The 26,647-nt window shown below is 39.9% G+C and overlaps 1 protein-coding gene across 6 annotated transcripts in view; it reads left to right on the top strand.

The window, feature by feature from the left end:
- The window catches only part of msi2b (musashi RNA-binding protein 2b), a 261,158-nt gene that overhangs the window by 120,083 nt on the left and 114,428 nt on the right, over positions 1–26,647 (top strand). For all 6 annotated transcript variants that reach the window (XM_053646703.1, XM_053646706.1, XM_053646707.1 and 3 more), the window contains exon 7: positions 16,472–16,520. In XM_053646703.1, coding sequence (XP_053502678.1) covers positions 16,472–16,520 — 49 coding nt within the window. The remainder of the gene's footprint in view (positions 1–16,471; positions 16,521–26,647) is intronic.

Raw genomic sequence — 26,647 nt, 5'->3', positions numbered from 1 at the left:
TCCTTGCAGCCTTAAGTCAACACATTTCGACAGAAATAAAATGATTGTTATTGTTATTTCCCGAAAGCTCCTCCAGTACGGTGAAAAATGATTTGCTCCTTGCCTTTCTATACGTCCCATATACGTTTATTTAGAATTTGAGCAGTTCTTATTCAGGGGAAAGTCATCAGTTTCTTATGAATCTTATGTCAGTTTGAGTTTCTGATAGAGGAGTTGCACCATCTACTAAAGAGCCGCCAGCAGTAATGATAGTAATGATAGTAGCAGCATGATATTGGATTTATACAGGAAATATAGTGGACTTTTCTGTAGTTAGTGTCATAGGAGCCAATTATTTTTCATTTATGACCTTGGACTCTGAATGCTTTCTTCAGTATGAATGTAAAAATACATTCATGGAATGAAATCAGACATCTATGTAAATCGTCTTGCACTCATGTCCTCTGGTCTAGCGCAAGCAACTATTTCAGTCATCTAGCTAAGTGAAATAGTTTTGATGATAACTAGACTGTTTCTTGTGTAATGAGACATTTCTCCTGTTCACCCCTAGGCTGTGTTTATACGTCAAGCAGGCAAGGGGAAAAAAGCATTAAGTCTTGGAAGCGACACATTTATATGCCTTTAACAACTCATTTAGTGCGCTTACTTTTTTGGCTGTAATTGCTTTGGCCCAGTTCTGTCTGTCTACTTTATAGATCGAGATCCTGTAAAAAGGCACTCTGGGCAGATGGGTATGGTTTGAGGTTATCGAATGTGTTCTGCCAGAGCTCTGGTCAGAAGTAGCCTCCATTCGTAACAAGCACAATAAAAAAGCACAATAAAGAAGACTGTGGAGCTAGCATAGTTTAAGGTCATGGAGTGGATTTCTTCCGGCGTATGAGACTGAGACAAACAACAGATGTAGAAAGCAACTTCTTGATTAAATGGCATTTTTCATCCTTTTCTTCTTTTATTTCCTTTATTTAAAAACACTTTAGACATTATAATGAGAAAAGAATAACTATACTCTTTCTCTCCTCATTTGAAAATGAGGAGAAGGCTCCTCAGGCTCCTGATTAAGAGCCTTCAGTGCAGCTTACAGTAACCTTCAATAACATTTTACACTCTGGTCCAGCGTTAATACACTTCCTCACAAACTCTTGAAAGACGTCTCTCAGTAGCCCTGGGCCTCTAGAGGCCCACTGACCTGCTCCAGATGTTTCAACCTTTACTTATCTGGACTGCTGGGTGCACAATTACAGTTGAAGAGCTCGGCTCAAACTCATGCATGTTCATGAGTGAACACACTGCCTGTCCAGTCTGGAGCGTTTATGTTGGTTGTGTAAACGCCTCAGGTTCAGTGTGTTAAGAGGTTTCAGGAAAGAGCGGAAAACTTTAATGACAGCCAGGAGCAGAAGGTTTAAAGACTTTCTTAGAAATACGACAATTATTCTATTTTTATTACAGTTGCAAAAATGTGTAAATTTTTTTTTTGCTTTTTTTTTTTTTTTTTACAAAATGTGAAAAATGTGGAATGTATGAGTTTCAGTAAAATTAGCTACTTACAGACTTGTTTGGCTTATTCTGATATGAGCTTCTGTCTTTTTGTTGGCAGAAAACCCAATTAACATATTTATCTGGAAATATTTCCATGTATATGTTGTCATATTAACTGACACTTGTGGAAGTCCCGCCCCCATCCCTTCATCTCAGATTAATAATCTTTTGGCCAGTTCAGTCTGGTTTAAAGATTTAATGTTCTTTTTAAAACTTGAAAAAATCAAGTATAATGTCAGAGGCAGGGGTGAATCAGTTTTGGGAAAATGGCAACAGTTTATTACCTACTTCAATGATGTACGCACCCTGGAGGTGGATTGAGGAAAGGTAGACGGTAAATACTAATCATCTTACCTTTTTTTCTCTCTCTCTCTCTTTATTTATTTGTTTGTTTGTTTTAGTTTTTCTGGTTGTTTGTTTGTTGTTGTTGTTTTTTTATTTTCCCCTTTCTTTTTGTTTTGGCTGTGATTATTTTGTCGGGGTTGTTGGATGGGGTGTTACAATATGTAAAAAGCAATTTTCCAATAAAAATTCTATGATAAAAAAAAAGTAATCTTTTGGCCAGTTCTCTCATTTTGATGAGATTTTTCTTGTTTGAAAGTTGCACTGATGTGGTGTCCTTTCCTGTCTATGTAAACGAAGAATATTTTACATTCATGAATGTGAATCAAATCCATCAATGTGCAATATGTTTGACTTTTACTTAGACATGTATATCAGTTTAGTATATTTGAGGGATTATTATGTATTAGGGATGCACTGAAATTTCTTCCAACAAACATTTTTTTGTTCAAAAAAAAAATCAAAAGAAATCCAAAAGAGAATGGGGAAAAATATTTAGAGAATGGTCATATTAATTCATAAGATATGTTATACAAATGTTGTTTGTTTGCTTTACACGTCTACGCCGGCCTGCCCAGACTTGTTCAAATGGTCGGAGCAGCAGCTGAACAGTGATAAATGTCGGCCGTGTGGAATCATTAGTTATTTGACAAGTGATTTTTAAAAGACTATATTGAAAATATTGTTTTATGTTTTTTTTACTCTTACCCCCACTCTATGCTGCAGAACTAAGTATTATTCCTCTTTGAGGTTAGCAGGTCTGTACTCATATAAAAGACAAAGCCTAAGAACTCAAGGCCACTTGTTGCATAAAAGATGATAATTTAACAAAAGTTGCGTTTTTACAGTGTGAAGGTAGAACAGTAAAAGTGGCTCATGGTTCTCTTGTGAACGTGTCTGATTCCTCTCTCTCTCTCTCTCTCTGTCTCTCTCTCTCTCCCTCCCTCACCATTTTCTTTGTTTTAATTCACTCGCTGTGCTATCTGAAATAACCCAGCTTTCATCTCCAGTGCCTCTCACCTCGGCTTTACAATTCCACCTTTGTATTCACACTTCAAATAAACCTCTTTTGTTCTGCTTTATAACAGCGAGAAACCTACATCACTCAAGTATATTAACTGTAGACTATTACTGTCGTGTGGAACTGCTCCCTGGGCCGTTGTAAAGACTCCCTTGACAAAACTCCCTGTCATGTTAATTCAAGCTTTAATAAATAGAGGGATGTATAACGGTATTCAGAATGTGCCCTGGTATTTCCTTGGCTCGAAAAAAAAAGGGAACAAGTTATCAGAAAACAGCAGAAATTACAGTGTTTTACATTACAGAGGAGTACTGGCTCGCAAAAAAAAAAGAATCTTTCTTCTCTTTTTTGTGGTGAATGTCATGCTATTGAATGTGCCTTATAAAGGCTTTAGCGGCTGCACTAAATAAAGAACTGCAGGGGGTGAAGGCTTGGCAGGAGCTGTAATTGAAATGAACACTCTGATATAACCCCTAATGCGTTTTTATCAGCTTTGTACATCTGCAGCCACTATAATAGGATGCACATCAAACCTGCCATACTTTTGGAAGATTGATATTATGTTTATTGAAATCCAGGTGTGTTTTAGTTTATTCTCCATATCCCTCAGTCTGTGGCATATTCATCTATCAGTTACTGTGCTATCAGCTGCTCGCCTCCTCTATGACAGATTTAATAACTTTCTAGAGTACTGAAATGTAAACAGGAGCATCAGTGGGGTTTTTGGCAATGATTCCCGCTTCAGTGTGTGACTGAGAGTGTCCTCTAGTGTGTCTCTGAGGGTGATGTTGGCTTGTCAGATAAGAAAAACGGGAGCAAAGGTGAGCTCTCGACTGCTCTTATGTCACCAGTTCTAAAGAATGAACAAAAATGTTTGGGGTATTTTTTTGCCTTTGTGCTGAAAATGACACTGCCCCTCTCTAGGAAAAACTTGGATTCGTGTGCTCTTGTTCCACAGCTGCTGCAGTTTTACCATCAATCTGAGAGGTGAGATGAGAAAGGCAGAGAGAGAGGGAGTGAGGTTGCTAGCCCTGAGCTTTTCTAAGGCTTTGCCACAGTAAACTGCCCTGCTTGATCCCACTCCCAGTTCATTTGGCATGGAACAACCTTCACACTGCTGTTATTTCCTGAGCGGCACACTACATTGCCTGCCCATCACATGCACCTTAATGAAAACTGACAGATTCAAATTTATTTGTAAATTTGTGCATTTGGACACCAGGCTTGCCAGTGTCCCAGAATTCCTCTTTTCAATCCAGTTAGCAGGCTTAATTACAAAATTTCAAGCTCTTAATATCTCTAATCTGTGTACTTACATGGAGAAAAACATTACCCAGAGGTGTTGCAGGTCTGAATTACGCTAATAATTTATCATTCATCATGATTTTGATACAGAGAGTTGTTGATCATGAATTTGTTTATTTTTTTATTCGTGTTATAGGAAATGATTTCTTTTTTTGTAAGACTTCTATTTTACTAGTAAATTGAGATATGTAAATGTATGCATAAAAATGTATGTACATATTTAACATTTAAAATATTTTATTTTTAGTTATCATAGTCCATTAAGATGCCGAACTTTAAGGCTAAGCGGCATTTTTTGTTGTGTGATGCAGGAAAAGGCTTTGAATGAATGCCTCTTATAGCGTACTTTACAGAACATTTTCAATTATGTTCTGTATACATTTTTTTTTAAATCAAATATAAAAACAAGAAAAAATGTGTCCATAAGTGATATTACATGTGACTAGTTATTTCAAACAGGTACTTGTTGGAGTTGCTCATTTTCACCATTTCAATTGGTGTTCAATTGGTGTTTATTGCACTTCATGTTGTGTCTGGTGCCATTAAGTTACACTCTCTGGAGTCTCCATATTTAGTGAGTAGGAAGCCATTTTGGATTCAGCCTAACTTGCAGATGGTGGATGTTTTATGGATAGAATTATACATTTATTGAGATGAAAGCATTTGAATACTAAATATATTAAGAATTGCAAAATTAAATACAATTTTAAAGACATCCTAGCATTAATTGGATGCAGCACTACAACATCAACTGCTGGTGCTGAATTTTGGAGCATAGCTAGTTAGTTAGCTGACTCATACAGCTAGCTGGGTTAGCACTTTCTTCTACAAGCAGCCTAACAGTTATATGAATGAACAAAATCTGCAGGAAATAATGCTTCATATCAGCTGTCATTAATGGATGCTGGTCTACCCTCAACTAAAGAAATTTCAAACAACTAGCTAGCTTTAACAGACGTTAGCCAACAGTGTTTACCAGTCATTATTGCTATTAGCTGCAAAACAATACCATTTTGTCCAGCTATAGAAACTCAGTACACTGGAAATAATGTGGATAAATGACTTTTGCTGGTTTTATCCACAGCTAGCCAGTTTCTCTCGTTTTAGATCACATGCAGCCAGTTTAAGGCTTTTGCCCTTCTGTTATTATCATCTATTCAGCATCATTGTGCAACGGAGAAGATTACTTGTTTTGTTTTTGGGCTTTAGCTGATGTACTGTTTATACTGACAGTGCAATGAAAAATGCCACTATGCTTTACATGCTTCCCAATCTAGTAAGTAACACAGCCAGTTCCCATTCTGGTGCCATGTTCCCTGCATGATTTCTGAATCATGCAGGGAACATGGCACCAGAATGGATGGACCCCAGAGTTAGTTTCCAAATCCTTTATAAATCTAGAATCCTCCTATGGGCTTCTTAGTTCCCCTGTCTCCCCAGTTGCTATTTTAGCTTGAAAACATTGCCTTATGGTTCCATCAGTTGGCCCTGCTAGAGGGACATAATGTGCCCCTCACATGCTCCCAGCTGTAATATATACTCAGGCGAAGAATGGTTGCTTGGCCAAAGTGGCGAATAGGGGGTTCAGCCTGGCATGTTAAAGCCCCATAAATAAAATCCTGGTGTAATCCATTGCTCCCGAACAGCTTGCAAACAGAAATAGTTGGGAATTCATCACCAGACCCTCTGGTCAAGACGGCACAATTCAGAGAGTATGGATAAATCTTGCATGGAAGGCTTGTCACGGCGCCATGACAGTGTTCCAGCGTTGTGCTTCGAGCTGAGTTAGGTAATGAGTGGCCGTGGTGTCACCTGGTGCCCTCTCTCTAGGCCAGCCTCCACTAATGTGGCCTGTCTCGTTCCATGGCCTTCTGGCCCAGATCACACAATCGTTCTGGGCAACAGTGGGCTTTTGTGGATGACTCTTGCCAAGAGATGGAGCAGTGCAGTGAAAGGCCACCATGGGATTGACTTGGAATGGAGTGGCCTCATACATGCCATGATCTTTATGAATGCTCAGACAGAGAATATGTCTTCTGGATGAATTTCGGTGCTGTTATTGTTTATTTAATGGCTGGTTTATTTAAAGGTTAGCTACACTTTTGTCAAGAGTTCTTTGGATAGTTAACAGTTCTAGCTTTCTACATGGAACATTTTTTAAATGCAACCCTCTGTAGCATTCTAGCATTCTGATCAATACTAAAAATATTAATTAATACAAAATTCTATATTCTATATTTGACAGTCCAACAGTAATTTGATGCGGCCCAACATCATTCATCATCATTGCTGAATTAGCGGCATAGCTAGTAAGTTACTGTATTTAACTCAGGTAGCTTGCTGAGTTAGTGTTGTCAGCAGATTTAGCTATGTTTAGCTTGACTTCTTGGATAAGCAGCATAACGGTTATATCAAAGAATGCAAACAGCAGGATATAATCCTCGATCATAACAGCTGCCATTTAGGAATACTAGTCTGGGCAACAACTCAAACAAATAACTAGCTTTAGCAGCAGTTAGCTAGCATTCTACTTAGAACCTATAAGGCTCTGCTTTATGAAAATCATAAATGCTAATTAGCAATGGGATCAATCGTATGTCGGTGTGAATTGCACGAGTTATGAGTTACAATGTTGGCGGAAAACCCGAAATGTAATTTAATTTTGAACAGCATATCTTAAATACCTCTATTAAATTGTACATATGCAATATGAAGGTGCTACATTAAGGTTCTACCCTAGGCACTCTTCATGTATTCATGAATTTTCTTATTTCTGACGTCCTTATCAGGTGTGAAACAGCAGCAGCTGTAACTCACCACCTGTTGTATTGTGCGTATGAGCTGTTTCCGTTGGTGTTTTAGCCAAACTGCTTCTTTATTCCCAGGGCTAAACAAAGAGAAGGGTTTATGTTTGCTGATTAGGTTTTGTTAATGAGTGTTAAGGAGAATGAGCCGTAAAGGCTTTAACTGAGAACTTGAACAGCTTTCTATAAACCCAGAACCTGAGTTTATATAAACTCAGGTTGAAGCTACCTATGAATAATCTACACTGATCAGCCATAACGTTAAAACCACTGACAGGTGACATGAATAACATTGATTATCTCCTTTCAGTGGCAGCTGTCAAGGGGTAGGAAATATTAGGCAGCAAGTGAAGAGTCAGTTCTCGAAGTTGATGTGTTGAAAGCAGGGAAAATGGGCAAGCATAATGATCAGAGCCAGGGCCAAATTGTGATGGCTAGACGACTGGGTCAGTGCATCTCCAAAATGGCAGGTCTTGTAGGGAATTTCTGCTATGCAGTGGTTAATACTTACTAATAGTGGTCCAAGGAAGGACCACTGAAAAGGTTAATGCTGGCTATGATATAAAGGTGTCTAAACACACAGTGCAGGGGGACCTACACAATATTAGGCAGGTGGTTTTAATGTTATGTTTGATCATGTTCTCAAATTGATGTTATTTATCAGTTTGTTTGTTTTTTCACACAAATGAGAAGTGCATAGACAAATGTACTAGGAATCTTGACATGATTGTTTTAAGCAGTTATATCAATTTTTATTTGAACCTGCATGTGATTCGACCTTTTTGAGAGCTGGCGTAACATTTGGTAAGAATGATGCATTATCATGAAAACATCAGTTCTAATTCTCCTTAAGCTAACACTAAATCATTAGAGGCATGTCGACTTGCTGTCTTTCACCACACAATAATTAATGTCTTCAGAGCAAATGAAATCTGATTAATGCCTCTGCTCTCCTCAGAGTAACTGACAGACAGTACGATATGCCTGGATTTAGACAGGATTTCTGTCCAAAGCCCTGAATGCAGTGTTGGTGTGATATGGTTCAGGTAATTAAACGTTTAAGGGCATAAATGAGTTTATCAGGGGCCTGCCTGCAAAAAAGAAAAAAGATCATCAGTACCTAATCTCATCTGTTTCCCATCTTTAGGCTGTCACTTAAGTGAGCAGATTTACATACATTTCCACCATCCCTCATCATGGTGCTGGTGTTGGAGTGACAGCAGCTTGATAATGCACAGGGAGTAAATCCTTTATTGCAGGGGTCCTGAAGCCTATTTATTTAGATGGGGTGTTGCTCTGAGGCTGGAATTTGACTCTCTCTCTCTCTCTCTCTCTCTCTGGCTCTCTCTCTCTCTTTGACCCTGAGCTGTAGATATAATACTGTATGGGTTTTGTGTTTTTCCACTAAACTTTACGTAGAACGCCAGAATTTTCAAAAACCTGCACAACCAAAAGTATGTGGACACGTGACCATAACCACATGTGTTTGTTGAACATTCCATTCCAAAACCAATGAGCATTTATATGGAATTGGTCCCTCATTTGCTGTTATAATACCCTCCATTCATCTGGGAAGACTTTGAACTAGATTTTGGAGCGAGGCAGTGAGGATTTGTGCTCATTCAGTCACAAGAGCATTAGTGAGGTCAGGCTCTGATGTTAGACGAGACATGCAGTCTGTGTTCTAATTCATCCCGAAGGTTTTCAGTGGGGTTGAGGGTCAGTGCTTTGTGCAGGTCACTCAAGTTCTTCCACACTAACTTTGTCAAACCGTGTCTTCATGGACCAGGGGCAGTGTCGTTCTGGAGCAGGTTTGGGATAGGTCTGTTAGTTTCAGCGTAGAGAAATCATAATGCTTCAGCATGCAAAGACATTCTAGAAAATAGTGTGCTTCCAGCTTTGTGGTACTAGTTTGGAGAAGGAACACATATGGGTGTGATGGTCAGGTGTATATGTACTTAGACACTGAGAAAAGTGTAAAATCTCGAATTTTGCTCTGGTGCATCACTTATATTTGTCAGTGTGTTAAGAATAAGGACAGATGAAATGATTGAACTTCAAACATCTCAGAATTGAAAATGACACACATAATCCCCATACCCATGCATTGTTTACTGTGTCCGGAATGCTTGGTTTATAAAGTAATGCATGCTCAAAGAAGTAAAGCTTACATTACAATAATAACATACAGACATACATTTAAACATACAGTGTTTAAAATGTTCAGACTATCTGTGGATCTAGAATCAGAGATGCAGAAGACAGGAACACACCCTGGATGATATGCCAGTCCATTGCAGAGCAACACACACACACACACACACACACACACACACTACCTAGCCAGTCCTATGTTTTCAGGTTGTCTGTGTATCCGTCCCAGATTCTCGTTAGCACAATATCTCAAGAACAAGTGGTTGAATGTTTGTTGGATTTATTTGGAATTATCATTTTAACCAGCAGGTGAACTGATTAGATTTTCAAGTCAAGGTCACAACAAGGTGAAATGTCTAAAATGGTCTTTCTTCAATAGCTTCCATTCTGTTTGAAGTATATTTTAAGACATGCTAATTAGAAGGACTAGTCTTGTTGCCAGAGGAGGCATCACTGTTTACGATGTAGGTTTCGAGCTCTATTTGTTTTATCCCTGAAGCTGATCATTTTGCAGTGGAACATCACCACCACCACTGAATTTACTTCACTTTAGCCTTTCCAGGAGACATTTCCTTTTGAGGAATTCTCTCTCACCAAAACAAGAGGCCACATATCCAGATCCTCTTCTTTTTGTAGAAAATAAAAATACGAAGTTTCTTAGCCTGATATTTTTTATTGTTTTTTTTTTTTTTTTTTTTTTTTTTAAATGAATGAAGAATGTGAAAGGTCATAGGCTGCAGGGTGCGTGTGGGAGGTACGGCAGTGGATTGTGTGCCAGCAGTCGCTTCCAATTCTGTTATGCAAATAAATATCTCCCCTCGTCCACCCGGCCCCACAGCCAACCGAGGCCTGCCTTTGAATATCCATTTCCACCTCAGTCCTGTTTGTGTTTGATCGGTGTGTTTATTTGCACTGACACACACACACACACACACACACACCTATGATAAATGTTGGAGATGTGCTTCAACTATTCTCTCATTGCTTATCAAGCCACTGAGCCATTGAGTGCTTCATGCAAACACCAAAGAGCTGTTTACATGCATTTCTTACTTCTCTCTTTACTCTGTCCTTTTGTGTAGACATTGTGTGTGTGTGTGTGTGTCCGTGTGTGTCCGTGTGTGTTTATATCTTGGTGGGGACCAAATTTCCCCATGAGAATAGAAATACCTGAAAACTTATTTTCTGTATAATTATAATAATCATAATAATAACAATAATAGTAATAATTATTACAAACTAAAACAGTCAAAATGTTTCCTTGTGTTTAAGGTTAAGATTAAGGTAAAGGTTTGATTCAGCATTAATTAGCTGCATTAATAATTACATCAGTTGGGCACACAGTGGTTAGTGGTTAGCACATTTGCCTTGCACCTCTGGGGTTGGGGGTTCGATTTCCGCCTCCACCCTGCGTGCACAGAGTTTGCATGTTCTCCCCATGCTTGGAGGGTTTCCTCCGGGTGCTCCGGTTTCCTCCCCCAGTCCAAAGACATGCTCTGTACTGTACTGTCAGTAATTTGTTAGTGTGTGCGATTGTGCCCTGCGATGGGTTAGCACCCCGTCCAGGGTGTCCCCCACCTGGTGCCCCGAGTTCCCTGGGATAGGCTCCCCTGCGACCCTGTGTAGGATAAGGAAAAAAGAAAGTGGATTGCTACAGAAAGCTGATGGATGGATAATTACATCAGTAGAAGATCCTTATAAGCATAATAAGACGAGCATGGTTGTGTATGTGTTATTGCGTGTGTTGGTGTTTGCGATGACGCTCGTTGTCATATATAATTCTTTAAAATTAACAGATGTTGGACATGTTTTGTACATGCTCCTTTAATTAAAACCCTTTCCTTGTTTTCAATATGTTCTGCAAAATATCCTCTCCATACATTAGCATCCAATCTCGCCTGGCCCTTATGTAGCACATAAGTGATTAGAGCGCTGTTTAACTGCTGTCACTCTGCATAAATTCATCGGATAAATCAGAAGCTTGCTCTTTCACTCTGTCAGAATGCTTCCAGTCTTTGAGCATATGGCTGTGTTTGTCCCACGATAAATAATTCTAAAAGTCTGATTAAAATTTTGCGCTCGCGTGTTTTGAGGAGTTCCAGCTTCTGCACTACGCCCGTCTGTGCTTGTCTGACATGTGGAAAAGAGGAGAAAAGGATGTCCGCTTGTTTTCCTCTGCACTCTGAGGGAGGTTTAATGTGTACGCGGGTGGCAGGAGGTGGCTGTCTCTCTCTCCCGTGGCCGTGTGAATTTAAGTCTTGGATTGCCTTTTGCGTTTATCGGCTGTGTGTAAACACGTTTCCGGGGCTGGCTGTGGTGGGTATTCCCTCCTGTTCCCCTGCTGATACATGTTGCTGTGAATAAAAAAAGCGGTCCAGCTGAATTTCCAATTATATTGCTTACTTAAAGGAGATCGGGCTGTCAGATACAGTAAGTGTGCTAAGGCAGTGGTGAGGAAGCGGACAGAACGGGATGCAGAAATGAATGACACGTGACTCCGGCTGTTTAGCGCTTTGTTATAGAGCCAGATTTCCCTGTTTTATGTAGTAGTACTAAGTCAGGTACAAGGTTTTCATCATTTTGGCAGATATAGTGCTGAAGGTCACCGTTTCTGTCTAAATAATTTGAGCATTTGTTATTGTTCTATATTTTATATGAGCTCTTTCTTGGTTCTCACTTTGCCTGGACTGAGTTTTACCTCATAACAGTCCAGCACTAAGAACCCATAAAGGCCAGGGTCTCAGAGGGGGGAAACGCTTGGCCCCCCTGCTAATAAGAGACATAAATTTCAGCCTGAGAGAAACCTCAGTTTCACAAACTGCATTTAAAGGTGGTTTTATCGCTGCTCTGGCAGGCCTGCCACATCTTTGTCTGCCATAAAAGAGGCATTATGATGGGGCTTAGCCACGGTACCCTGTCATATGCTACATATTAGTCAACAGCCAAGGTGCCGCCTGTTCAGTCAATTAATGGTAATTGGGTTTAATGGTAAAGTAGCTTGACCACCATAGGCGCTTTTAATGGCGTGTGAGCAATCAGGCCTCCTGTATTGCGGCCTGCTACCTCTCCCGTCCTCTCTTTTGCCTTTTCCTCTCCATCCACAAAACTCAGCTAATTAATTCTTCACCACATCTCTGCACTGTAAGGGAGCTCAGCATGACGGCGGGAGCAAATGCTGACTAAAGTGGTGTTCCGCATCGATCGGCGTGCCGCAGGCCCGGACTCTGACCCCCTCTCAGCTGTGAGCAACGGCACAAAAGCTAACAAGTAAAGGTCAGGGCCATTTCCAATGCGACTCCAACATCTCTGCTAGCCACATTAGCATCAGCATCAGGTAAACACCAAAAGAGGCCCTTCTCTGAATCGCTGGTTAACAGACAAGCTCTCCAAGAGACTCGGTTTCTCTGCTTTTTTTTCTTCTTGTGTTCTCAGTATACAGAAAACTCTTATCTGTTGGAAGCGCTCAGCCCCCTTACATACTGAGGAGACGCTCTTTATCCTTTAGGCCCTTCTCTTATACAGGGCAGAGATTAGACGCTGCATAATGTTTATGCTGAGCTTGTGTGTCTGTGTGTGTGTGTGTGTGTGTATGCGAGAGAGCTTTTATCCTACAATCTCCTGGATGCTGGAAGGCAGAGTCCAGCTCAAATTGATGGCTCATGGCAATCCAAAACAGCAGCAGGGGAGGAGACGTGCGTGTTATGTTCTTTCCTGTGTATGGAAAGGTATTGTGTATTTGTAATCATGTGCCTGGGAATAGGATAGAATAGAAAGTTCAGGCCTCGGTAATATGTTCTGATTTGAATTGCCTAATTTTGAATCCAATCGTGTCGCTTGGAGTAGGAGTAAGGATTTGAATAAATGCACATCATTTGTCATTGTATTTCCACATTATTTAATGTATCAGTTATCTAAGAAAATAGAATAAATGATTATGCCAGTGTAGTGTAGTGGATAGCGTGGACCTCACAGTTCCAGGATTCTGAGCTGCGGTTGCCGCTTGGACATGTTCTCCCGTGTCCTCTGGGTTCTCCACTTTCTTCCCACCTCCCAAAAGCCTATGAGAAGGTGGATTGGCTAACCTAAATTGCCCCAAGGTGTGAGTCTGTGTGTGTGTGTGTGTGTGTGTGTGTGTGTGCGCGCATAGTGCAATGTCGTGGACATCCCATCCAGTGTGCATTCCGGGGATAGGCTCCAAATCCAGCACAACCCTGACCAGGATAAAGCTGTAACAGAAGATGAATGAATGATGAACGAATATGATAAATGAACAAAGAGTTTTAAAAAGTAATATCACGTGTAGGGCACACGGTGGCTCAGTGGTTAGCACGTTCACCTCACACCTCCAGGGTCGGGGATTCGATTCCCACCGTGGCCCTGTGTGTGCGGGGTTTGCATGTTCTCCCTGTGCTGCGGGGGTTTCCTCCAGGTACTCCGGTTTCCTCCCCCAGTCCAAAGACATGCATGGTAGGCTGATTGGTGTGTCCAAAGTGTCCGTAGTGTAGTCCCCACCTTGTGCTCCCTGGGATAGGCTCCAGGTTTCCCCGTGACCCTGAAGGAAGGATAAGCGGTATAGAAGATGGATGGATGGAATATCACATTTTGAGTTTGTAACTCTGAAATAGTGTTCTGATTAGCAGATAAACTAGCTGTACTCTAGTTCTAGCTCTACTATTCTTTGTACCCTGTGTAATAAAACATAGTGATGTTAAGCTATTTGAGATATAGCCTGACTTTGGAATCTTAAATTATTTGAAGATAAACGCCAGAAGAAATGTAAATAAAAACTTTATTCTCTCCATTTCAACAAGTTGTTTCACAGTACCTGGTCTCATAAACAGAAAACACATTACTCACATTAACATTAACACATGAACTAAATTCTTATTGAATGTTATTAATTCATAGTAACATTGACTGAATTCTAAAAAAAACCTCCTGATAGTCTCACATTCACTCACCACAAATAAAATTATTTCTACTTCATCACTGAACATCAAACTGGTAATATATAGGCCTAATATAAACTTTATTTTTGATGATATTAACATATAATAATGTGTTTCAACATTAACTGCATATGAAACACACTACTCTACAAATATATTTTTCTGTGCAATATACACCATTTTTTGTCACTCATCTTTATTTCAGTCTTTGAACAGTGTACTGGCCCTTTAATTCAGTGCGAGTAGGGTTAGGTTATTCGATAATTCGATACCGATTATTGGCCGATACATCAGTGCATCTCTTAATTAAAATGTAATAGTTTTGAATGGATTTGACAACCCTACTTTGTAGCCCGTGCCATCAAACCGTATGTAATTGCTGCACATTGATTAAAAACAAAACATTGTTTTAACAGACTAAACTTGTGGTGCAGTTGAACTTGTGTTGTGCTACATGACAGCATGCCGGAGCAGGTAAACACACTCAGGAGAAGGAAATCCACAATGCTTGCTGTAATATTTGTTTGCACTTATATTGTGACAGTGACAGGTGATACAGTGTTCCTCTGAACCTGAACCAGAGAGAGAGAGAGAGGGAGAGATTGTGCACATTATAGAGACAGACACTTAGATATGAGGCCGGCTCTGTCACTGTCTTTCCCCATCTCACATTAATGCACTGCACCCCCAGTCACGGGTATCTTCTCGCACTTTGCACAAACCAGGACACAGCTTGCTCTTGGTCCGTTACCTAGCGACTGTCACCGAGGGCAGCATGCCTAGGGAGCGTACACCCTCACATCATGGCATTTCTCTAAAGGTGGACCTGCTGGGCTGTGGGAGTGTTGAGATCAAAGCAGGGAGTCTATCTGCTCTTAGGTCTAATTTGTCACCTAAAAAACAGTGTAGAAGTAAAGAGTCTTGTTTCGGAGTCGTTTCTGACTCATATGAGGCCTATCTGGTCTGTAGTGCAGGTTTAATGTGATAGACTAGCATACATATGCATTAGTGCAGTAGTCGCACTCATCTTCTGCAGTGGAGGATAACAGTTCCCATCAGTCTGAGTGTGTGTGCCAGTCAGAGTGACTCTTATTGGGGATGATTGAGGCTGATGAGGCGCATTAAGCCTGGCGGGTTTGCTCTTTGTCATGCTGCTGATTGGCGGCTCTGTGAGCAGGTGTTTGCTTCTGCATCCTCGCAAGGGTGCAGGTGGGACCTCAGCATCCATTTTCATATGGTCCAGTTTTGGTGAGCCTATTCCTATAACCTCAGATTCCTGTTCTTGGCTGACAGAAGTGGAACCCGATGTGGTCTTTTGCTGTTTAAGCTCATCCACCCCAAGGTTTAAGATATCCAGAACCTTAACATATCCAGAACCTTCAAACTAACTGTTCCTCAGTGGTGGAATGAACTTCCAACCTCAAGAATCTGACCGCAGAATCTGTCACTATTTTCAAAAAACAGATAAAGACCCACCTCTTCCGTGAGCACTTAACTAACCCCTAAAATGGCAACCCCCCACATTATTAAAAAAAAACAACAACCTTGCTCTCACACCTCTACTCTGTGTACTTTGCTTCTCTAGAATTGCTACTCAATTCTAAATCTTGTATGGTAGATTTAGATATATCGCTTTGCTTGTATTTCCTCATTTGTAGGTCGCTTTGGATAAAAGCGTCTGCTAAATGAATAAATGTAAATGTAAACATGATGTGCATTGTAAGATGCTTTTGTAAAGCGTGATTATTTGAGTTACCGTAGCCTTCCTGCCAACTCAAACCAGTCAGGCCATTCTCCTCTGACCTCTCCCATTAACAAGGCCACGGTCAAAGTCACTGAGGTTACATTTTTCCGCCTTCTGGTGTTTGACGTAAACTTTAGCTGAAGCCGTTGATGTGCATCTGCGTGATTTTATGCATTGCGCTGCTGCCATATGACTGACTGGAGAACTGTATGAATAGCATATGAGTTCCTAATAAAGTGGCCAGTGAGAGTATGTTGAATAGGAAGCCACTAGAATTTAGCCTTTGTTTTTTGTGTAGATCCTCTAGTGCCTAAGAATCTGAAACAGTTAAGTTTATGATAAACTAATAATATTGCCTTCGTCCAATTTTGCATTAAGAATGCGACAGAATTCACTTTCTGTGCTGTACATGAGCTGTATAATAATACTGCCTATGTTTGCTCGGTCTGTGGCAGCATAAAATTATTGGCACATTAATATTTATGTTTGTGTTTAATATTCAAATGCATCTATATCTTATATTTAATTAAAATTCAAATGCAGTTTTAGTACAGAGTGTGCCATTTCATGATGTTTATATTTCACACACTAATCCTTTTTTCCTCTTCTCTTTCAGGTAGAGGATGCCATGCTTATGTTTGATAAAACTACAAATAGGCATAGAGGTAAGTGTGTGTGTGTGTGTGTGTGTGTGTGTGTGTGTGTATACGCATGCAGTACCAGTCAAATTGAATATAAGTAAAAATGTATTGAGTTTTCCACAGTAAAGACATTTTGATGTAAAGGTTTATGCTTGGAATGTGTTTCTAAGAAAAATATATATAGTGAAGTTGATGCCTATGTATGAATTTATTTCAGAACAAGTAGGTTTCATTTATCACACAAGGAAAACTATGAACTAAAGCTTCTACAGCATATGAGAGGACTACAAGTCCGTAATAAAAAGCAGATGGCTTCTCATGAATCTGGTTGAGCAAATGCCAAATCACCTCTCTGAGGATCTACAATATAGGTTTTGATTTGTTTAACACTTTATTATCACTTTTTACTGTTGAATTATGTAATGTGTAGTTTTAGTTGTATTCTAAAAACGTGTAAAAAGGAAATCTTTTTAAAACTGGGCAATTTTTGACTGATACTGTATTTGTATATGTGCTTTCTGCCTGCTATCACTGTTTCCTGTGTCCTTGTGTTTTGCTTAGATTGTAACTCAATGTTCTATTTTACACAGACTGAAGTTAGTATTTTCCCCTAAGAATACTTTGCACAGTATGCTACATTATAGCATTACATCTTCAAGGACATGTGGCCCTCAAGGTCAAGGCTAATATGGCCCAATAAAAGCTTGGTGTGCTCACTGTAACCAATCAATCGCTTCTATTTGATTATCTCGACATTTACCTGCACACGTACAGCAAGGAACGTTTCCCTGACCCGGTACACTCGTGCCTACAGGCCTGAGTAATATACAATCCCTTCTCTTACGACTCCACTTTAGCTTATTGGCCACCCATGCTATATATCTGTATTTCCTCCAGAGGAATGAACAGGCCAGAGACTGTGTGTGTTGGTATGACTGTTAAGTAGTTGGAAGTACTGTGGGCTTTTGGAGTGGCCAAAGTACAGCGTGCCTTCATGCTGTTTGTCTTTAAGAAGGAGGCTAACTTCAGAGTTACAGACGTGGCAGTGTGTAACAAGTCTGAATACACTACCAAGTAGAATGATCTGAGTTTCCCTATTGATAGTTGAATCATTTTTACTAATCAGTTTCATACACTGTATGACTAAAGGTATGTGGACACCTGACCATCACACCCATATGTAGTCCTTCACCAGACTGTTGCCACAAAAACGTCCTATACACAATTGTATAAAATATCTTCATATGCTTTAATATTGAGATTTCCTTTCACTGAAACATAAAGGCCCAAACATGTTCCAGCATGACAATGCCCCTGTGCACAAAGGGAGTTCCATAAAGACATGATTTGGGTGTGATGGTCAAGTGTCCACATACTTTTGGCCACACAGTGTGGTAGTTCGCACACAGGCCCTGATTGACTCCAATCCCAAATAACAAGTGCTAATTTGTGTGTGACAGGAGTCTTTATGACAGTTGACCCCTGCTAGAACAAACCTTTATAAATGTGTACATAGTAGTCATACACTATAACGTATGTATTGTGACAGGAGTTTCCTCATTTCACCTTAGGGAGTTTTTCCTTGCCACTGTCACCACTGGCATGCTCATTAGGGATAAATTCACACACTTAAAATCTGTATCCTGTGTTTATATGTTTCCGTAAAGCTGCTTTGAGGCAATGTCCATTGTTAGAAGCGCTATACAAATCAAATTGAATTGAACAGGAGTATTTATGACTTTTAACCCCAGTTGGAACAAACCTTTCTAAATGTGTATGTAGGTTTATTACAGCTGTAATAAAGAGCTTATGTAGGTGGCATATAATGATAATGAGTCTTTACTGGTCACGTATACATTACAGCACAGTGAAATTCTTTTCTTCACGTACCCCAGCATGCCAGGAAGTTGGGGTCAGAGCACAGGGTCAGCCATGATACAGCGCCCCTGGAGCAGAGAGGGTTAAGCCTTTGATCAAGGGCCCAACAGTGGTAGCTTGGCAGCACCAGGGCTTGAACCCCTGACCTTCTGATCAATAACCCATAGCCTTAACCGCTAAGCCACCACTACCCCTCTATAGCTGTAATAACGTACAGTAACATGCTTCTATATAGTGTATTTTATGTCTATTTTATAGCGATAACAGTTCTTGGTCATAGATGTTAGCTCCTCAGTGTCTGTGTAATATTAATATAGTGTATTCAGCCTGTTCAGGAAAGTGTTAAATGCAAGCTCTGAATATCTGAGCGTTACTTAAAAATGAGATGTGGGTGTTTAATCACAAAAGGATGTGTTTTTTTTTTTTTTTTTACTGTTTAACATTTGGTAGTGGGGGGGACCCCAGCACACTTCTAAATGTCAAGTTCAAGTTCGTCTTGTAACACAGTGTGAACAAAGCAAAGCTCTGCTGCATCTTTATGACTTTTGTCTGTTATTAAATGCAGATCAGATTGTCAAATGAGAAGTGAGATTTACAGAGTGCTGTACAAACACATTTCCTGCCCTCCATCCAGGGTGGAAAACCCCCAGCGGGGCTCTGTGTTCGTCAGTGTGCCTGCTCTACTCTTATAAATATTCCCATTGGGGATTGTGTGTGTGTGTGTGTGTGTGTGTGTGTGTGTGTGTGTGTGTGTGTGTGTGTGTGTGTGTGTGTGTGTGTGTGTGTGTGTGTGTGTGTGTGTGTGTGTGTGTGTGTGTGTGTGTGTGTGAGTGAGTGAGTGAGAGAGAGAGAACAGCAGGCAGAGCTGGAGAGAAAGATGGGAGGAGTCAGTCACAGCGAGGGTGAAGGGCCTGTTTAACCGTGGCCACTGATCGAAACATGAGGGAGAAAAAGTGACTATTCTTCGTTATCCATAAGCAGAGAAGCAGAAGTGTGGTGGGTCAGAAATGAGACTCCTCGCAATTAAACTTTCAGCTGGTAAACACAAAGCGCAGACAATGCAGTCGGAGATGAGCTATTTCCATTACAGACCCTTGTGTGCCACATCGCCGCCTGCGGATATGGTTTTCACTTTTTATACTTGGCATTTGGAATATGTGCGATTGTCTCTTTGTTTAGCTGTGTCGCCCTCGTTAAATTCTCCCTCCGTTAGCGCTGGCAGCTAAACGAGGTTCTGTAAGGTCACCATTTTTAATAGGCTCTCAGCAATTACTGCATGTGGCTGGAGCCTCCAGTGAATTAACTGGCCAACTGGACTGTAGTGGTGGTGCAGGGCTGAGAGCCAGAAAAAAAAATAGTGTTTGAAGATAACGCTTGAATGGGTGTTTTAGTCTTTTCCTGAAGGTAAACAGAGCATTGATGAGGGAACGAGAATAATAGGAAATGAAAATTAGAAAAGAATTATATTCTCGCATTCTTGCACCGGCGTTCTTTTTAGTTATGATTCTTAAAGTGAGATAGAGGTATAAATTGAGGGAAGAGTTAGACCTGTTCTTTTTGCTACAGAGCTATTCAGCTCTGTCCTTCTGGTCCAAGGATATAGACAAGCCAAGTACTAAAAGGCTGTTTCTCCGTGTGCCCTCTCTCGGTTTCCTCCTGTGAAAGAACATCGAATCGAGCCAAGGTCTCACACAGCGAGCGAGAGTGAGAATGACAGGGTCTGATATGAAGCCAGGCGCTTCATTTTTCAACGTGTTTTATACAGTCTCCTGACTGGTGGCTAAAGTCTGCGGTAGATGAACACCCACGCCCGGTGTGAGACTCCTGATGAGTCTTGCCGAGAGAGCTACAGACCTGCCGTTAATTTAAAATGTAAATGTAAATGTGTTTGGCCCACTCTTCTCTTTTATCCTCACTCTCATGTATTTGCCTTGCTAGTTCATCTCCCTGCTCTTTTCTCAGCTTTTCGTAGACCCTAACATGATTATGTTTATATCTGTGCTTCATTAAAAAAAGGAACGAAGCTGTAGTAAATCTGATGTACCTTGAACCAATTCTTAAACACAGTGCCTGTGTTTACATGCACATCAAATTCTACTTAATGCTTAATGGTTGTTGTAAGTATGTCAATCTACATGTGCGCTTTTCCTTTCCCACTTTTATTTCCCAGGAGATGCAAGATGTTTCCGTTGCTACCCACAATTCTTTGCAGATTGAGCATGCGCATATCTGCTTTCAGTGGATTTTCTGAATAAGGTGTTTACATGCAGTACATTTCTGATTCTGAATCAGAATTTGCTGAATCAGATTATCGTCTTAATCTGAATTGGGCAATCGGACTGTGGTGTTTACATGACTCAAGACTAATTACAACATTACCAAATTCCGATTAATATCGGAATATCGATGAACATGTAAAGGCTCGGCTCGGACTCGACTCTGATCACTGATTCAGTCGTCAGATTTTACACAAACAAGCTGAATCTCTAAAGGCTGTTCAAGTACGTGCATGAGAGCCTTCTATGAACATATTTACTAAGCACACCTAAAAGTATAGTAAAGTATACTTTAATAGAGTAAACTAAAGATGTTGTACTTTATTTACAAGTGTGCTAGTTGAACAACCAGTTTAGTCTGAAGCGAGTGTAGAAATGAATCGTATATGTAGTGTTTACACAAATACAATTTAAAGGCATCAGAAGCACTGGCGTCATCATCATTGTTATTTGCTTTTTATTATTTTTGTTTGAAATGTCTATTTAAATACCTCCATAACAATCAAGGAAAGTCAGAGTTCATAACCCATATACCTCCGTCCCAGCAATATGAGTGTAAGTGTGTGGCTGCTGGAGGGAATGATTGGATGATGATATAAGTCAGAAGCCTACAGTGAGGTCAGACTGAACAGGATCATTATTTCTGAGGAAGCTCCACGTTTGGAGAAATGCATATAGTAATTTGCTCAGGAATTATTCTACTATTTTTTTTCTCCTCTTTTTATGGGTAAAGGTAATCCAGCATGGACAGGACCTATTTAACAGCTAACAAGTAGAACATTTTATACTGCTTATTTATTGAAGAAATAGTTGAAACAATCAAAGTACTGTATATGGTGTTAAAACGGACCTTTACATGGTTCAGGATGTCATTTTGAACGTCATGCTACACGATTTCATCAAGAATCAAATCATATAAATACAGATGATTGTTTTCTGTTAGAGCCACTAATTTACTCATGTGTTTTGGATCATTGCCATGCGGCATGGTCTAACCTTTGTTTATGTATAATAGATAAAATGCGGTTTAGTTATTATTGTAACAGGAAGACTAGGTCACATTTTAGAAGCCAATCATGCAGAAATCCAGATAATATGAGGTTTTTCTGGCATGCTAATGGAATAATGTGTGTGTGTGTGTGTGTGTGTGTGTGTGTGTGTGTGTGTGTGTGTGTGTGTGTGTGTGCGTGCGTGCGCGTGTGTGGGTGCGTGCGTGCGTGTATGTGTGCACGCATGTGATTACTCTACATAATTTGACATCCTGCACAACCCATGAATGGATTTCCACACCTGTAAATATTTCAGCATCAGCTAATAATGAATGATGTGTTGAAATCCACTGAAAGAGTGCTGTCTCTTTCCAGAAGGAGAGTGAGAGAGATTTGTAGAGTGTGGAATTTGGAGAAGAAAAAAAAGTTCAAGATACAGTATATTCGAACTGGGAAATATCCATTCATGATTCAGGAGTCATATTAAATGTTAAAACAGTGTTTTAAATATGAACTAGGACACTAAATCAGATTTGGATAAAGCTGTGCTAAACAATGTAGGTTTAAAGTAATTCTGCTTTAAATATTTAAAGCTTTTGAATTAGCATGGTACGGCCAACACAGGATGCATTCATAAAATTATTGAGTTGTGACGGTCAAGCTATTGTGTATGGAGACTAGCATGTTTCCTGTAGATGCAGGAGGTTGTTCATTGACAGTACAATGTTTCCTTTAGGTGCAGGAGGTTGTTTTTGACTGTAGAATGTTTCCTTTAGGTGCAGGAGGTTGTTGTTTGACTGTAGAATGTTTCCTTTAGGTGCAGGAGGTTGTTGTTTGACTGTAGAATGTTTCCTGTTGGTGCAGGAGGTTGTTAGTTTGACTGTAGAATATTTCCTGTAGGTGCAGGAGGTTATTGTTTGACTGTAGAATGTTTCCTGTTGGTGCAGGAGGTTGTTAGTTTGACTGTAGAATGTTTCCTGTTGGTGCAGGAGGTTGTTAGTTTGACTGTAGAATATTTCCTGTAGGTGCAGGAGGTTGTTGTTTGACTGTAGAATGTTTCCTGTAGGTGCAGGAGGTTGTTGTTTGACTGTAGAATATTTCCTGTAGGTGCAGGAGGTTGTTGTTTGACTGTAGAATGTTTCCTGTAGGTGCAGGAGGTTGTTGTTTGACTGTAGAATGTTTCCTGTAGGTGCAGGAGGTTGTTGTTTGACTGTAGAATGTTTCCTGTAGGTGCAGGAGGTTGTTGTTTGACTGTAGAATGTTTCCTGTTGGTGCAGGAGGTTGTTGTTTGACTGTAGAATGTTTCCTGTAGGTGCAGGAGGTTGTTTTTTGGTGACTGCATATTGGAACAGAAACATAGGGAGTGGAATTATCTGTAATCTGCTTAGCTGGAACGAGCTGCTAGGGGACAGACCTATCGCAGCTACCATCAACAGCAAGGCCTGAACCAGTGTCACTGCGTCAGAGAAAAAACGACTGTCTATACTTATGTGTGTTTTCAGAGATTTATTCTGTTAAGGGCTTAGGCTGGTATTGGTATTGCTTTGCCTTGGACATATCTTATCTATTAATGTCAAATCGAAGGCATTTTGGGAAAGAAAAGGGTACAGGATTACAGGAACATTATTACACTTATAGGCACATTTAAATATACAGTAAGTCATTATATTTTTAAGAAATAGATTTCGATATTTTCAGTTGCTAAGATTTATGCTGTAAGAAAGCTGTTATTCTTTCTCTAGTCACCGCATTAAGGCTGTTTAAGTTGTAAAGTGTCTGTGTCTCAAATGCAGTTCCCCTCTGTTACTCTGATTACGGCATGATTATCAGACGCTATGAACATGCAGAGAGTCGCTCTGATGGAGTGATTGAGCTGAAGAGGGGGCCTGGCAGGAAACGAACAGAAAGAGTGATTCCTGGGTGAGCTCTCTTCTTTCTCTTTCCCCTCGTCCTCACTTTTTGCCTCTCCGTCCTGATCTTTTTCACTTTCGCTCTCCTTCTCTTTCCTTTTGCTTCCCTCCCTGACTTTATCTCTCTGGTATCTGCTTGAGTCGAGCTCTCGTAGAGAACACCATGCCCTTCACTCTCCAGCTCCCCCCGTCGGCAATTAGAGCTCGATTAGTCGCAGCACGGCAAAACATTTCACATTTTAGGCGCAGAGGAGGAGAGGAGGAATTGCTTGTTGTTCATTCCAGCTGACCTTGAAGGATCTCTGAGCATTTCTCGCCCTATAATTTGAGTTTTATGTGAGCTGAGTAACAGCTTCACAAATAGGCTACTTAATGCTGAGTGTTTTAAACTAAGCTATAAACAGGCATTTAATGTTGCATAATATTGATCATGCGTAATTTTTATAATGAAGACTGTTTTTGTGTAATGCTGTACTACATTATTACAGTGGCTCTCTGGGCAGATATCACAGTGTGTGCTTATGTCACTGCAGCAGTCTTGAAATCCTGGGATTGTATTTGGCTAAGAAATGTAAGACATTGTACCAGGCGTCTTTTGAACATATGTTTATCACTGTGCCATAACATGGGGATGTTAAACACATGAATGAGCTCTGAGGCCTGTTTCATGGAGCTGTTTTCGGTGGCTACCCAGTTAAGTTTGAGTTTAGTTTGAGCAAACACTGGTTTTTCGGTCTCAACAAGATGGATTGGTTTTTAGCGTGTTTGATCGCCATGCTAACTTACACTACATGGCTAACCTGCTCAGGGACAGACACAATCCCCTGGCTTTTCCCGATGACCATCTGTATAAAAGATATGGATTTTGGACAGATGGTATAGTTTATCTCTCCCGGTTTCTTGGGCCGCAAATGAAAAATCTGACACGCTGAAGCTGCTTTTACTCTACCGCAAACTGTATGTATTGCTTTGCATGCGGTTGCATTATTCCTGTCCTAATACATTTTCACAAATTTTTATTTATTTTATTAATATTTAATTGAAAAAAACACATTTATATTAAATGAGATTACATGAAATATGTTGGAGTTATATGTTTTCAATCCATTTATTCTCATTGAGAGCCTATAAAAGTAAACTTATACATTTACACAATCAGCAATTTTCCCGAGCTTTGACAGCCGCAACGGTGTGATTTTTTTTGGTTAGTGTAGGTTTTCATTCCTCATATTTTCGCATAATAATTTCTTGCTCTTCAGCCGGAAGTATATGCACACCTGCTTTCTTCCATGTTTGCTGCGAACGTGTACACACAAAACTTGATCCAGGGTTAAAACCTGGGTTGACTGAGAAAGTTGATAACCAGTGTCATGAACCCTGTTAACCTTAATTAACCCGGGTTGGATTAGTTTGGTTTTGTCAACTCTAAACTTACTCTGCAACTCAGAGTTTGTTCAACTTGCTTTGTTAAAACTTTCCATTGTCATGATTATTGTAATGAGCTGCCTTACAAATCATGTACTATGACTTGAATCTGGTTCCTCTCAAGGTTTCTTCCTCATGTCGTCTCAGGGAGTTTTCCCTTGCGACCAGCACCTCTGGTTTTCTCATTAGTGAAAAATTTATCAATTTACAATTTACATCCAGAATTGATATATTTCTGTAAAGCTGCTTTGTGACAATGTCCATTGTTAATAGCGCTAAACAAATAAAATTGAATTGAACTGAGCTATGACTTTTTGCTAGGTTTTTAGCTTTAGGTTTTAGTTAAGTGAGATGTTTTTTTTTAATGCAAGCACCATCATAGGGAAATCAGTTAGTGTGAGCACTCCAAACTGTATAGAAGAGTAAATCAGTATGCCGTTTGAGACACAGTTTGGGTTTGTTCAGTCGGTTGCAGACAGTCACATTACGCTACACTGTCTCCATCATTTCTGTTGGTACTGCAACATGTGCATGTGATAACGTAATGATAAGATTTTGGACATGTAAAATCTTTGCATGGAATGAACACAGGATACGCCTAGCCACCATATGCTTATGTGTAGTTATAACCTTGGGCTTCCAATACAGAATACAACCATGAATTTAAAAGCACAGGAAAGAATCAGAAATAAGATTTTAAAAATATGTCCTTAAATCAAACACTTTTTGTTACTGATTATAAATTTGGTTAACTTTTGCCAAGAAACCAATCAATTAAATCTGTGGGTGTAAATCGGGCGGCTGTAGCTCTGGTGGTAGAGTGGGTTGTCCACTAATCGTAGGGTTGGTGGTTTGATTCCCCGGCCCACATGACTCCACATACCGAAGTGTCCTTGGGCAAGACACTGAACCCTAAGTTGCTCCCGATGGCAAGTTAGCGCCTTGCATGGCAGCTCTGCTACCATTGGTGTGTGAATGTGTGTGTGAATGAGACACAGTGTAAAGCGCTTTGGATAAAAGCGCTATATAAGTGCAGACCAATTAAATCTAAATAATGACTGCTATATTTGTATTGTCTAAAATATTGCTTGCATAATGATAACTCACAATACCTTGCTTTCCTTCTAATAGCAAATTATTATGGTGGAAACATGGGTAAATAAAATAAAAATGTAGCTAAAATCATGTAATATGTATTTCTGCTGGTTATTAGGTAAGTTGTTGAATATTAAGATGTTTGTTTTTCCCTCGTGTTTAGTGTAAAACGGCAAACAACCAATCACATGTGAAATGTGGAAATTTGCAGATAAATACATTAAGGGATCAGTAACCCATATGTTCTCGTGGTAATATACATTAGAGTTTATATTTGTTTATTTAAGTTTACGAAAACTGCAGAAAAAAACTAAACCTTAAGTATTTCATAAAAATGCAGATGATCGAGGCAGTACTCTGAGAAGTGTGTGCTTTTTTGGGATTGTTGCAGCCAAAAATGCTTGATTTTGCTGCGTTTTTTTAATTATTATTTTTTTTTTAATTTGTGATGAAAAGTTTTTTTGTGCTTTTTTTTGTGGAAAACTACTTGAATTGGCGAAATTGCGATTGCACAAAATTGTTTTGCATGGTCTTTCACAGTGATGTTTGTTGCTAAATGAGACCTGTTAGCTTTACTC

This window comes from Ictalurus furcatus, chromosome 17 (assembly GCF_023375685.1).
Source record: "Ictalurus furcatus strain D&B chromosome 17, Billie_1.0, whole genome shotgun sequence".
Classification (NCBI taxonomy): Eukaryota; Metazoa; Chordata; class Actinopteri; order Siluriformes; family Ictaluridae; genus Ictalurus; species Ictalurus furcatus.
This window is presented reverse-complemented; position numbering and strand designations above follow the sequence as displayed.